The sequence below is a fragment of the Ictidomys tridecemlineatus genome, chromosome 10 (assembly GCF_052094955.1).
Source record: "Ictidomys tridecemlineatus isolate mIctTri1 chromosome 10, mIctTri1.hap1, whole genome shotgun sequence".
NCBI lineage: Eukaryota > Metazoa > Chordata > Mammalia > Rodentia > Sciuridae > Ictidomys > Ictidomys tridecemlineatus.
Window position 1 is genome coordinate 65,947,789 of NC_135486.1, and position 14,886 is coordinate 65,962,674.

Sequence of the window (14,886 nt, forward strand, 5' to 3'; positions counted from 1 at the left end):
GGATCCTTGAAATAAAAGAGCTAATTGAACTCAATGGAAGGAAAGGACCAGTTCCTGGGACAAGTTCCTTCCACTCCCAGCAGCAGGGCCAGAAAGCAATTGGAAATACATCCATGGGCCTAGAGGTAGGAGTGTTTTATAATGAAAATGTGGGCAAGACAGCTAGAGGTCGGAGGGGACCCTGTGCAGTGCTTCTACACTGGCTCCAGTGTGTGTGGTGGGAGGGAACAGGAAGTGGGGAAAGCTTTGGGGCAGAAGGGTAGACCACAGGGACAAGTGCTCCCCCTTCCCACCCATTGGAGCTTATCAGGAGGAGCAGGCCCGGAAGGCTACCTGGGTTGATGTAGAGGTTCTAACACTCAGGAACGGTGGTGGGTGTTGGTTTGGCCCAGGGCTGTGGCAGATCAACCTTCCTATCTCCCCTCCCCACATCCTCCAGCTCTTTTAATTACATTTAGGACATCCTACATTTTTCTTTTACCAACATAAAATATATTTAAATGGGTGTTGGCAGCCTGACAATCACATTTGGTTAATGAGTTAAAGAAGAGTATGTTGGGTAGGGGGAGATCATCACCATCTGCTCTCTCCCCATCATCTTAAAGGCAGAAAAGAATCCTGCCGTGTGGCCGAACCAAGGCCAGAGTCTGAGGAAGGAGCTTGGGTCCTGGGTTCTGCTAGACTCGAGGACCCTTGGGATCCTTGACCACTTTATCCCCAGCAACCACCAGTGGTTGAGGTTCAAATATTTGCCTGAGTAAATTAATGAGACAGACTGGAGAAATTAAATTCTTTTTTCTTTTTCCTTTTTTAGGGATGCTACCAAAAAAAATCTAGCTGCTATCTAGTTTTCCAGGTCTGTGAGCTAAGAATAGCTTTTCTGCTTTAAAATGGTTTCAAAAACCAATAGAGGGCTAGGGCTGTAGCTCATGTCCACTTACGGCATCAGAATCAAGTAGCTGCAAGAGAAACCATGTGGCCCACAGAGTCCAAAATATTTTCTAGTTGGTCCTGTGCAGAAAATTTCTCTTCCCTGTCTTCTAGGGTTAGCAATGAGTTGGCTGATGTCATCTGGCAGTAGTCCCTGCTCCTTTCCTTGTGGGAACTGCCCAGTAATGGCCAATGGTTTAACCTTAACCCAAAGAAAACCCATTAATCAACCACCTCCTTCACGTCGCTATTCCCACCTCTCAGACACAGGGCTGAAGACTTACAATATGGACATAGACTGCCACCTGTCTTAGGTTGGTGAAGCCTTCAAAGCAGACTGCAGTTCTGGGAACCACCTGCAACTTACCTGTCAGCAGGTGGCAACAAGTGTGCAAGAGCAGGCACTTTATGTGGGGGAATTCATGTTGTGCACTCGTCAGAGGTCACTTATGCCTTGGGGTTCTCAGTCTTCTGAAGTCACCTGCCCCTTGCAGGGAAACCTGCGTCCTCGGTGAAAAGCTTGTCTGACAACCATCAGAGCAGGCTGAATCTGAAGAGCAGATCCCTGAAGATACTTGACTGTAAACCTGATCAGAGAGGCACAGTCACGGGCCAGGACTTGCCAAGGGCCACAAGACAAGAATGAATAGAAATTATTATTAGAAATAATTTCTAAAAAACTTTAGTCACTTAACTCGGATCTGGCCTCTATTCACCATAATTAAATGATGCTCTAATTATTATTCAAGGAAATTTAATTATAATAAAAAATGTCCTGGTGAGATCATGGGTGATGTGGTTCTTGCTTGGCTAGAGTTTGCAATCAAAATGATGAGGTGAGAGTGAAAGTTGTACCCAAGGAAAAGCATTTGATGTTTCTCAGATGTACACCTAATTTCCAAAGTTCATTGTCATTGAATTTTACAATTTAGGACCGCTCTCCAGTGAGCCCATCTCTTGAAGTGGCCGCCATGTTGAGAAGAATGAAGTTCAGTGGCCCAAGGGTACAGTGGTGTCATTGGCCAGAGCTTTTATAAACTTCTTGGGGAGGTGGCTAAGGTGCAGGTCACAGATGGCACTGGGTAGGGGGAATTCACTTTTGCTTTGTCTATAAGTCACTGAATCAAACTGTCCTGTGGCCACATCAGGCCATTCTGACAAGCTGTTGCCAGAAAATAAAGGAGCCACAGGTTGATTGTCGAGGCACGTCTTTTCCCTCCAAAATCTTGAGAAGATCCTACATCAGCCAGATCAAGTAAACGTCCACATCTTATTTTCTACATGAATGAGAAAATGTCCCTTTGCTTGGCTTTGAGGTGAACCACTGGCAAGTACTACAGTGGCTCTTGAGGGTTGGGTCCCTGCAATCAGGCAGGTGCTGGGTTCTGGTGCAGAAGCAAGCTTAGCTTCATACGGAGGGCACATCACTTTCACCTCCGGGATTCTGTTTTCAAATTCTTGAAGAATCAGGAAACTGTGTGAATCCAGATTGTCCCCTTAGCCTTTGGGCTGATAGGCTAAGAAGGTTTCTCCCTTGCCAACTCTGTCCTACCCCACAACATGCAACAGATGGGACTGGCCCCAGTCACCTTCAAGTCCACTAGAACCGGCTCTTTTCTGAATCTTTCCATACTCTTGCTCTTACTTTATACTTTCAACTTATATTATTTTTATCATTTTATGGATCCTTCTAACATGCAATTGTCTTGTGCACAGATTATCTGTTCCCTAGCCACATCATTTATTTCCAATCCCTTCCCCCTTTGTCTTTTATCCCTTTTCTGATATTTCCAATTATGTCCTAACCCTCAGGGACACACCAGACCCAACACTGGGTTGTTATAATGAATATCTTTGGCAACCAGGCCAAAGGTTTCACTGGCATCTTTCAGATCATGAAAATAGCGTCCATCCTGTGTGCAATTGGCCCACTCCCTGCCCCGCCCCGGCACAACCGATGGGTGGCCTCTGGCCCCCTACCCCCAGCCCCTTGAGCAGGGGCAGTTCCTCTGGCTGAGGGCCTTCGCACCAGGCCCGAGGAAGCCCCTGCAGAAACAGATTCCTTCATTCAGCAGCTGTTTCTGTCAAGCCAGGCACTGTGTGGCTCCGGACCCAAGCCTGTCCCTTCCTTGCCCCAAGGGCAGCCAGGCAGCTGGAGTCAGCACCACGCCAGAAAACAGCCTGGCAAGGAGGAGTGAGAGGCCAAACTGGCTCCTCCCCAGCGGTGCGAGCGGCTGGGGAAGGAGCGAGGACAGTGTGTGGGTGGGGGGTGCAGAACTGAAACGGCACTAGATTCCTCAAGCACACCCCGTGAGCTGGCACACTGCTGACCACCCAGACGGGCAACATTGTCAGAAATGACAGGCCACCCTGGCCTTGGGGCAGGTCCAAACATCAACTTAGACACTGAAAACCACCACCAGGCAACAGAGCATCCATCTGCCCAGCCAGATGAGCCTGGGACACCCTTGACCCCAGGGAAATGACGATGATGTCAGAAGTCCCCACGGCAGGAAGAGAACCCAGGGATCAGAGGAAGAGTCACGCCGGATACAGCCATGACTTTCTGGAATCTGATAGAAATAAACGTGTACTATGTTAGCAGGAAGAGGGAACCATGAGCTCTACTTAAAAACGCCATCTGTCAGAACCGAGTGCCACAGCGATGCAGCCAGGAAATACTTCCTCTTGCCTGGGAACTAGGCAGCCCCGCTGCGTCTGTTCAGGGGGACTGACTGCCCAATCTCAGCACACAAGAGGCCCCAGGGGATTGCTAGGACAGAGTGATAATCACCCAGCCAACCAAACTGCTAGTGGGTCCCAAGAACAGAGCCTTGTGCTAGAGGCTGTGAAGGATGCATAGCATGATATCACATAGAAAATGTCACTGTCACACACGGGCACGTGCATGTACACGGACACACAGTCTAACATGGGCTCCGTGGGTACCATTCTCTTGGTTGGTTGTATTTGGTCACTGTCAGGATTCCCATGGAGACACGGCAGTGAGAGAGCACCCCTCCTTGCAATCCCCTGTTGAACACCAAGCAGCCAGGCAGGTCTCACACCATCTGCCATCATACACTCAAGAGCACTGCCACCCGGTCAGCATGGCACTGTCCTGCAGGAAACTGGGAGGTGTCAAGTGAGTTCTAACACTAACGCAGGTACTTAGACTAAACCTGGTGTAGACATGAGCTCTGATTTTCAGGTAGATAAACATTTACCTTTTTACAACCAGGAGACTAAGGGCGAACCAGCCACTGCCTTCTAAAAGATAAAGTGGTCAGGAATTCTCAAATCCTGGTCAAGAGATACAACAGTTGGTTGTCGAGTGAAGACCATTTGGGTTGCAGTAGTCAACTAGTGCTGTCTCCCGACACACACGGGGCCCCCTGTGACACAGCTGATAGAAGGTATTTGCACACAGGACTCATGTTTACCATCTGTCCCAAAAAAGTTACCAATAATCTGTACACTTGCAGCAAAATGTGAACAAATATATTCAGATATATTTAAAAGAATTAAAAAAACATTTCACAAAACATTTGTTGCCATAGGAATTATTTTTAGCAATAAATACCCACATCAAAATTTAAACATTGTTCCAAGTATGATTATCTGTACTAAGTTATGCAACAAATTATGTAAACAGAGTCGGATACATTTCCCTGTAGGAGTCACCTTCTTCCTGGGTTTGGAGCTGAGACATTTTTTCCAGGGTACCAATTAAGAAACTGCTATTTTTCAGAGCAACAAAAATAAAAGCTTTTATTTGTTCATTTGAATATAAAACAGGCGTTATCACAGATGTACAAAGCGTACTGGTGGTTGAACATACAAGAAGGTTGCTGTCCTTTGCACATAAAAATTTTGTTTGAAACTGTGATTGGTCGAGTACATGAATTTCTCTAACCAGTCACCACACTCTGAAATAACGCTGCTAACATTCAACTGATGAAAGGGACCATTTCCCTTGGGTAAAGTGTCAAGCAGGATTAAATATATATAATAAACAAGCACCATGAGGAATCTGCTCCTGTTTGATTCGGTCTGTGTTTAAACGTTCACTGTGTACCCTCTTTTTGTGCAAGTTGATTACACGGTTTTGGCTGACTTCAAAAGCACAAGGTCACAAGACAAACATTTTTTTTTTTTTACATTCTCATGAATGATTTATCTACAGTACAATTTCTAATACAGAACGATCCTTCTTTATTGCTGAAACTGGTGGTACTTAAGTGTCTCCTTTCCTTTCTCTTGCACAAACTTCGATTCCAGTCCACCAACTCTTTGAACCTAAGCCTAACATCAGAGATGACAGGATGCAGAAAAGACCTGCTATTAACTGCTTTGCAACTGCACTGCAGTGTTTGCCCTCCTTGGATGGAAAGTTGATATGGTGAAAGTTAAAATGATCTTGGAAGTGACATCTAAATTTGCTTTGCTTCCTGACATCAGCTTGCAAGTTTTCCTGCACACTACAATTGTGTTTCGTAACCAGCATCCTGACTGAAACCTTAAACCCATTCCCCTTAACATCTTTGTGTAAGCAAATGTCTGTTTCTGTATGTGGCGGGTGTTTCCCCCCAGGAAGCAGAAGGCTAGGAATGTGCATCTGAAGCATGTGGAGAGACTCGTATGGCAATGAACAAACGGTATTTTAAAATCCAAATGATTGGTGTAGATGGAAGGGTGCTCCATATATGCAGGCAAAACATTTTTTAAAAAAGTGCCACTTACTTAGAACCTTTTTAAGCAATCAGCCTTGGATCTCAGAAGTCAAACAAAACTCTCTTTTAGCAAAGGGCTTACTGCTGGCTGCAGATAATGATGGCAAAGACAATGCCTACGATTAAAAAAAATCTAAATTTGCCCAGCAACAATCTTAGTCATGCATATCTAGTACCGAAAGCCACTGCAGCATCATATTGGGGCAATTATAAAATAAATCCATCTTGAATTGCTGATGCGTCCTTCTTGGATACAGACAGGCCAATTCAACTTAGAATGCACGGAGGAGCTCTGCAGACAGGCGTGTGAGGCAGCAACAGCAGAGACAGAAACCAGGGATGTTCTCCTCCACGGTGGCACAGGGATGATTTCTTGCTTCAGCCAGAGCTCTGTTATGAGTCCCCAGGGGGCTTGCTCAGGGCCGAGCTAGGAAACTCAAAGAGACCACAGACTTGGCTGGGTCTTCAGATAAGGGGACATCACCTATGTGTCTCTCCCCTTAAGCCATTCTGGACATTCTCACACAGTGGCCATCTAGGGGTGGGGGTGAGGGGGTCAATGCAACCCAGGACAAATGACCACAGGATAGCATTTCTTTCCATACCAACGACCAAAAAAGGTGACACTAACGAAAAGGCTGAAAAACATTGTGCAACGGATTCTGGCAGCTAAGAGAACAGTGCAACTGGCCAGCTAGAGCCCCTGTGGTTGGCACACGCTGGCCAAAATGCACTCACTGTCGTCCCCACAGCAAAGGAAAAAAGTAGTACACGTTTAGCGTGAGAGTCCTTCACCGTCTCGGAGATGGCAACGGTCCCGCTCGCTGGTCCTGATCTTAGGAGGAACCGAGACAGGGCTGCTGGCCATCTGTGACTGCTTGCGACAGCGGTGGACGTGGACACAGCGGAGGGCGCTCCATGCAAGCTGACGAGTTCTGCATTTAAACTTTAAAATCTCCTTTTTTCATTAGTGAATTTATATTTCATATATATATATTTGTTGTGATACTATCCACGCAAGATAATACAACACTTTTTTATATTAGCAAACATTACAAGACTTTAATATTCTTGAATGTTTTTCTCTTTTATACTTCTAAAGAGATCAAAATAAATTAAACATTTTGTACATAATTACATATTGAGGAAGTTAACTTATTTTTATCTTTTTAGTTTAGTACAAAGATATTTGCAAGATAATTGCCGAAATACACCTTATTTATAATTTCTTCTCATTCTATGCTAACTTCAAAGGCCATAAGTTGGCCTTTGTTTCTTCAGCACATTTCTGACAAAGAAAGCTGCTAAAATCTAATTGGAAGGTGCTATCTGGAAGGTTTTCTCGTACCTCAATGAACGTTCCAGAAGGGTGAGATCTAGCAATGGCTTAACTTAGTAACAGATCCATGTCAGTAAGATTCCATGACACATTAAAAAACAGAGAAAACAATTCTTTGTCACACTACATAAATTGTTTAAAAGAACCCATCTGGAGGGCAGGATATTTTTTTAATTGCTATTTCGGCTTAACAAAATACCACATTTACGAAGAAAGCACTTATTATCCAATAATTAAAAAAAAAAAGAAAGTAAAAGTTTTTGAAATGAGCTTTTCCAACAAACTGAAGGCAAATCCAAAGTCCTTCTGAGCAAAATTCAGCGATAAATTCACATTTCATCTCCATGCCAGGGTGACTGCTGCAACAAGTCCTCCTCCCCCTCCCGTCCCGCCACGCCAGGCTGCATTCTGGCGCATGTGGCCCTCGTGTCTGCACGCTTCAGTGGACACCGAGAAAAATGTTCACACCCCCTAGGACAGTCCGTGGAAGCAGAGCGGCGAGGCTACATGTTGTAGGCCACGTAGATGGGGTCCAGCTGGTCTGCTAAGAACCCGTCCCGCAGGTGCATGCGCTGCTTCTCCCCGCGGGAGTTGATGGGGATGACCCCGATGTCCACCACGACCACCACGCCCACGATCAGGTAGTGCTCCTCCAGGACTACGTTGGTCACCAGCGGAACCAGGTCCAGGGCCTCCTGCTCTGACCCGTCCAGCTCGACCACCACCACCAGCAAGTTCGTCCAGGTGAACACGGCACTGGAAGACAAAGGGAAGCAGCGTCATTGGTGATATCTTTGTCTAATGGCCAGGCATTCTTTTCCAGAAGTTCCATCTGGTTTTGCTCAGGTCTGCCTGAGCCCTTGGACTGAGACATCTCCTCCGGCTGGCTCGTCCCTCCAGGTCTATCCTCCTGTTGCTCATTAGACATTTCACCCTCCCCACCCCCGCAACAAAGCATCCATACTTTCCACTAGCCATCTCCCCTGGTGGCTTTGGAGAGAGTTCCCTGGTCATTGTGCACCTACCTCTATGGCACAGGGGTCACCTCCACCTCCTCAGAGGAGCCTGTCTTCCAGTTCTGCCTCCCCCTGGTGACAGTAGGACCAGACCCCATCACGGAGTGCACTAGGCCACTTGGATCTGCCCTCAGGGCAAATCTGCATCTTGGTTCCCGGCCCGGGCGCTGCTGCTGAGTTCTGCCCACCAGCTGTTCCCTGACTCTGACACATGCGCCCAGGCGGGGCTCCTGTGCAATCTGGTCCATGTGTGAGAGCCACCAGCAGAGGCTCAGGGAGGACTGGGGTATTGGGATTTGTCCTGACAGCCTGTGGCTACTGTTGGGACAGGGATGTGCCTGAGCTGGCCCCAGAGCACAAGGACACATGGAGAAGAGCGACTGGCCCCAAGTTCACATGACACTTTCCAGATGACCTGGCTGACCCCTGCAGACACAGGCGATCTGTCTGGAGAATGAGTGAGATGACAGCAATGCAGCAATAGCTAAAGCACTGAGCGGGGTAGCTAGTCACCTTTCTGTGGCATGGAGCCGTTCCAGCTGGTGGGAGCATAAACCCTTACATTTTAAGCCACATTAACCTGGTGAAGTTGGCTTTTAGAACTGGTTGTTTAAGGGTCTGATGTTCACGGGCCTATGTATAAGTTCTGCTTGGCGGTGGAGGTGGAGGGTCCTGGGCAGTGGGAGCAACATGGAGAAAAGGACCAAGCCCCAGGTTTCCTGGGGTATGGGGGGGGGGCAGGAAGGACTGGACCAGGCTCCAAAAGGTTCTTGGATAGAGGGCTTCTTGGAGAAGGCTCCCTTCTGTTCCATACATCTCACCCAGCTTGGGGCAGGATGTATCTTGAGAAACTCACTGTTGTTTAAGCGTAAGAGTCAGTGTGCTAGAAAACAGCACATTTTGTTGAGTGTGGCCAATGCAGATGCCCACATGAAAGGGACAATCAGTGAGCTCAACCTGTCTCACTGTGGCTACTGTATCCCTAGGAGGACAATCAGGCTGAGAACCTTTTCCAAGAAGGACCAGAATCTAATTCTCTTAATTTGGCTGTGATATTAAAATATTGTTCCACATAGGCCTGCATTGTGAACGTGACACCAAAAATTATATCCACCTCTCAGGCACTTTGGGTTTCATTTTGTGATATTTGAAGTTGATGGCATGGTCTTGATGTCCCAGCAATAGGCCCAGCTTTGCACATTTGGTGGAGTAGGTCAAGAGTGAACAATGCGTTGCTGTCCCTGGGTGTTTGCCAGGAAGCCATGGGGGGGAGCGAGAAGACCTGCTTCCGTGGGAGCTTTCCTGGGAGGTGCTCTTTTCACACTGGTGAGGAATGAGCTCGCCGGGTTGGCTTAAACTCGGCAACATGGAAACGGACCTGCTCTATGACATGGGTTTCTCGCTGTGAGGCAACCAGTGGGTGAGCTGGGAGGAGAAGCACTGGAAAGGCCTGGGGGACAGGGAGGACTGGGGGCAGAAGGGACGGGGAAGTTTATGCCTGAAGAGTTTCCAACACGTTCAAAGTCCATCCAAATGAAACCACTCATTTCTTTTTCTTTTGTCCTGACCCTCTGTGTGCACAGAGGAGTAGGAGGTCCTGTCTTGACCAGGTGAGTAACAATCGTAGGTCAGTGGCCCCACAGCAAGGAAGAGGGATGCTTAGAATAACATCCGAAGTCCTGGGCCAGAAACCCACAGGAGCACCACGGAGGCCCCTGGACATGCCTTTAAGCTGGAACCAACCCAGAAATGCTTAAGGGAGATGATAAAAGCCAATTAAAACTATTTTCTTAGAACTGTAGAAATAGAGAGCTGGAACTGGTATTTCAGTTACTAAGGTAGACAATGAAGTACGGCCTGGGCTGGTATCTGGGCTGAAGTCCTTTTAGGTTTCTAGTATTTCCTTGGTCTATGTCCTCTCCCCACACTGGGTAAAGAGGCAACCCTGAACTCTTGAGGAGTTTCTTGGGACCGAGTAGGGACAAAGCCAATGTGGACCATAGGTCAGTTTCCAGGAATGCAAACCCCACTGTGAGCATGTGCCAAGTACTCAATATGCCAACTCAGCCTGCTCCTGCAGATCAATTAGCTCACAGAGGAACCAACAACCTCAGAAGCAACAGGGAGACATGTGGGAATTCTAGCCTGTGCTCCCCTTGCTGGGTCTCATCAGGCAATTTGCCAGGTGAGGACATGGTGCCTTGAGTTAGCACCTCATGGATAACTGAGTCACTTCTTGTTCATGAATTGATACCACTGGCTTAACGCACAGGCCTCTCCCAAACACTGCCGCAGCATGAGCACGTGGCTGTAAACCGCCTGCTGTTTCTACAAAGCACCCTGAACACACACAGCACTTTACCCAGGACGTGCCAATGAGGAGGAGGTGGCACTTCCGGGAGGATGAGAACTCAGATCCTCGCTGGGCCCCACTGCACGGGAGCAAGGTGGGGGACTCCTGTCTTCAGCGTTGGTTTAATTTAAGCCACTTTCCCTTTGTCAACAGCTCTAGTGCAGCGTGGTCACAGGTCCCTCTTAAGTTTTCCATGGAGCACGCTGCTGCTCAGGGTTCCCAAGTCAACAGCACAGAGCCTTTCCTGAACGTGTGTGTGTGCACTTTAAGTTTTTCCTGTACCTTTCTTTCATAAATTAAAAAAAAAAAAAAAAACAAGTAACCACTTGGCTTTCTGAAGAACATCAAGAGGCTTTTGTGACATGAACATCTCTCATTTTCAAGTAACACAGGTTGTCCATCTCTGTGGGACAAGCACTGTGCTGCTGACCCCAAGGACAAAGGCTCATCATGACCTTGGTGTGGGTGGCCCCTGCTGGTCTCCTGGAAGCTGCCACCTTCCACTGCTCCACAGATGTGGCCCTGGGGTGCATACGAACGCTGGGTCCCCCCCACTTACCATTCTGTGACACTTTTATGGGCTCTGATGACGGAGGTCTCGATGTCGATGGGGTGGTACCGCATTCCCCGCAGCTCCATGGCTTCGTCCAGGGCTCCCACCACGTACAGGGCGTCGTGGCGCTCTGGAAAGGAAATGGCGGGTGAGCCTCGGCACAAATTTCCTTTTAAAGCTAAGAACTTTCCTCGAAGTGCGACAGATGCAAAAAAAGGGGGACACTTATCTAGAGATGACCAGCTCTGCTCTACCAGAAAGCTCTGCAGAGATGGCTGCTGTAGGCCGAGGTGCCCTTGGGAAGTCCCTCTCCCCCAAGGCTACGCACAGCCACTGGGGTCCTCTGTTGCCCACCCTGACCTGAGTCTACCCAAGGGGAGAAGCTGGCCTCCTCCTGGATCAGTTTCCATACAGGATCAAGTATACAGCTGCATCCTCATTCTAAAGGACCAAGGTCAGCACTAGTCACCACTTGACCTGCTGAGCTGGACCCACGTGCCGAGTATGCAAGGGGTTCACCTGCCCAGGACACACGGGGGATGGCACAGCCACTGTCCACCAGGTTCCCTTCGACTCTGAGAGTTCACTGTGCTAACATGCTAAGTGGGGAAAGAAAGTGTGGCTCTGGGTGATGGTCATAAAGGAAGACTTGCTTAGCTCAGGTGGCCACAAACTTTAGTTCCCTCCTCTACACAAACCCTAAGAGTGAGGGCAATGAAAACACGGCCTCCTCTTCCCTCACAAACAGAAACACCTTTCATTTTAGGCTGGGTGGTAAGCCTACCAGGGCAAACTAGAAAGAAATGATTGACATAAAACATACACAACAGCACCAGAACGGACCTTCTCTAATCTAAGCCAGAGAAGCAAAGAGGGGGCAGTCTCCTGCTCAGGGTGGAGCTCCATCTCCCCTGCTGAGGTGAGGTGTCGCATCACTTCTAGAGATCAAGGAGGTGAGAACAGCAGCATGTCCTACTGTCCCTGGGGGTCAGCAGGACGGAGCCTCCTTGGGAGTATAAATTGCTGACACCTTGGACCTCTGAATTCAGCTCTTGGCAATATCCCCACATGATGCACTCAAATAAACTAGCCTGCGAGTGCCCACGATGTGAATGTCAGGCCAGAACATTCTGATGCAGCCCCCGGGGGCCAGGGCAGGACAGGTTTGTCAGGAGACTTGGGAGGCTGCACTGATGTCATCTGCCTGGGATTTTGGTAAGGTAGCATCTCACCAAGAATCTGGCTACTATCCTTGTCCAAGTCTCTAACTCCTGCCTCTATTTTTAGCAGAACTAAGAAGGCGAGATCGGTCTCTAGACTCAGCAAAGAACGGAAGAAGCAAACACTTTCTGTTGTGGCTTCCGTGCTAGGGAGGAACCCAGGCCCTCACACAGGCTGGCAGGGGCTCTCCTCTGGGCTCCACCCACTCCTGAGAGCTTACAGTGTGGCCTGACACAACACCCCCGTTTCCAGCCCTGTGCTCTGTAGTGCAGGAAGCCTCAGGGCAGAGCCCAGGCAGGGCACCTGTTGGGTCCCAGTTTGCTTCAGGGGAGCCCTACGGAGTGGGCAGCCCTTAGAACTGACAAGAGGCAGAAGCTGCAGCTGGGACTTTGGGGCACTTTGATGGCCCAAGCCTAGCACCTGGCTCTTCTCTGGCTTTAAATCTGCTCTTGGTTCTCAGGGCACAGGGTGGGGCCCAGTTCAGCTTGCTGGACTCCTCTGCACTTGACCTCCCTCCCTCCCTCCCGGCTCTTCCAGGCTGGCTGCAGCCAGTCACCCACCCTCCTGGCTCTGGCTGTCCCAAACCTCAGACCTGTTTCTGTGTGGGGGAACCCGGCCCCCACCCAACTCAAGGGGCCCAGGCTGACCTCCATTTGCATCCGTGAGCTCAGTCCTCCGCAGGAACCCCAGGTAGCCTGTTCGTGCCCAGATGGTCTGGGTGTCTCCAAAGCTCAGCCGAGAGTTGAAGTGATCAGACTGGAGGGATTCATCTCCATAGATGGTGAAATAACCGCTGGCGTTGTGGGCGCTGTGCACCCAGATCTGCGAACAGAGTGACAGGGCCACTGTGCGTGAGCCACCTTGAAACTGTGCGGGAGGAGGGGCCGAAACTACTTTATGGTTTTGTAAGTTATATTTAGCAATACTAAAGTTTCCTCGGGCTGAAAAAATCAGATGTTCATCTCACCTAGATTTCTGGGGAGACACAGATGCCCACAGAGATGCAATGGAGACCCTGGTTGTACCAAGTTTATGGCCAGCTAGCAACCAACCAGTCCATCAGAAATTCCATTAAAGGTTAACTGATAATTTTGAAAATAGCATTTAAAGATGATGTATCAAATGAACAATGCTGCACTAGTTTCCCTGTACTTTTCTAAATGTAATGGTTGTTTTTATAAAGAGTGATGAGGAACACCTCTGAGCGTTTGGCTCCTTTCACCTGATGGGCATACTTTTAGAAACACATTGTAATAAAACAATGCAATACCACGCTCCAGGGGGGAAAGGTAGGAAAGGGCAAAAGACCGCACACAGCTGGGTGCAGGGGAACATGCCCATAATCCCAGCAGCTCAGGAGGCTGAGGCAGAAGGATCTCGAGTTCAAAGCCATCCTGAGCAGCTTAGCAAAGCCCTGTCAACCCTGGGGACCCTCTCTAGGAGAGCCTGTCTTTAAATAAGATACAAAATGGTGCTGGGGATGTGGCTCAGTGGTTGAGTGAGTGCCCCTGAGTTCAATCTCTGATACCCAAACCAAAAACAAACAGGAAACAAAAGCACTTCTGCTGGCTCCAGAGACGGCCAGCAAAGGCTCCAAGGGATGATAGCTCTGACGGTGCAGAGACAGAAGCAGCAGCAGTGTGCCAGCAAACTGCAAAGGCCTCCCATGACACAGCGTCAGGGTCCCTCACACCATGCAGGGCTTGAGGCAGACATTCTGGGATTGGCTGCTTCATTATTTTATTTACTCTGAAAAATAGAGAAGCTCTTCAGAGTCAAAAACTTTGTCTGATTCACCACTGCATCCCTAGTGTCCATTACAGTGCTGGTCATAGCAGATAATAAGAACCTTCTGGAAAATGAAAAGTAAAACAAAAAGAAGGAACACCATCTGATGAAGCCAGGGGTAAACATGTGCTGTTCCCTAGTACCACACAAAATTCCCCCATGGAATACTATACATCCTTAAAAAGGGAATCCTGCCGTTTGTAACACAGATGAATGTGGAGGACACCAAGCTAAGTGGAGTTAAGTCAGAGAAGAAATACAACATGTGATCTCACTTATATATAGCACCTGAAAAGGTGATCTCATAGGTGCAGAGTAAAGGGCAGTTGCTGGGGGCTGCAGGTGTGTGGGGAAATGTAAACTGCTTTGACTGTGATAGTCACTTTACAGTATAGTATAGAACATCAAAGTTCACAAATCACACACTGCATGCCTGACAGCCTGTGGATTATACCTTGGTGGGGCTGGAAAACAGGAGATACTCTCCTGCAGATTTCACTAGCCCTGGTCACAGTCCTGCCTTGGCCATAGCACAGGGCACTCAGGCCGCCCCAGAGGCTGGTAGGGAGGGCAGCACCCTGGGGACCCTCTCCAGGAGGCCTGAGAAGGCACAATCTCCTTTCTAGATCCCCCTCTAGGAACATGTTTAAAGGAAACTCCTAGTAAGAGCTGCCCGGAACACCACCATCTCAGTTCTCAGTGATTGAAAGACTCTGATGACCCCAGATGAAAGATGAAAAGGAAGGTGGGCCGAGAACTGGTCAGGACCTGTTCACCAGTCATGTCTACCCATGGCAGGGCAGGGGGGGGAGAGTGTTCCTAGGTATGCCACTCCATCCTAGGGCTGGGGACACAGCTGGGGCAGGGAGGGGGGCTGGTGGGACTGCAGCAGAGACGTCCCTGGCTGGCAACAGGGCACTGGCAGGTTTGGCCCTAGGCAGGACTGCAGGTGT

At 48.8% G+C, this 14,886-nt stretch overlaps 1 protein-coding gene across 7 annotated transcripts in view; it reads right to left on the reverse strand.

Moving 5' to 3' along the window:
• Positions 1 to 4,420: 4,420 nt before the first annotated feature.
• Positions 4,421 to 14,886, reverse strand: part of Dip2c (disco interacting protein 2 homolog C) — a 361,933-nt gene continuing 351,467 nt past the window's right edge. For all 7 annotated transcript variants that reach the window (XM_078023128.1, XM_078023125.1, XM_078023124.1 and 4 more), the window contains 3 exons: positions 12,793 to 12,967; positions 10,931 to 11,054; positions 4,421 to 7,758 (listed from right to left, as the gene is read on the reverse strand). In XM_078023128.1, the coding sequence (XP_077879254.1) occupies positions 7,506 to 7,758; positions 10,931 to 11,054; positions 12,793 to 12,967 (552 nt within the window). In that variant the 3' untranslated portion in view covers positions 4,421 to 7,505. The remainder of the gene's footprint in view (positions 7,759 to 10,930; positions 11,055 to 12,792; positions 12,968 to 14,886) is intronic.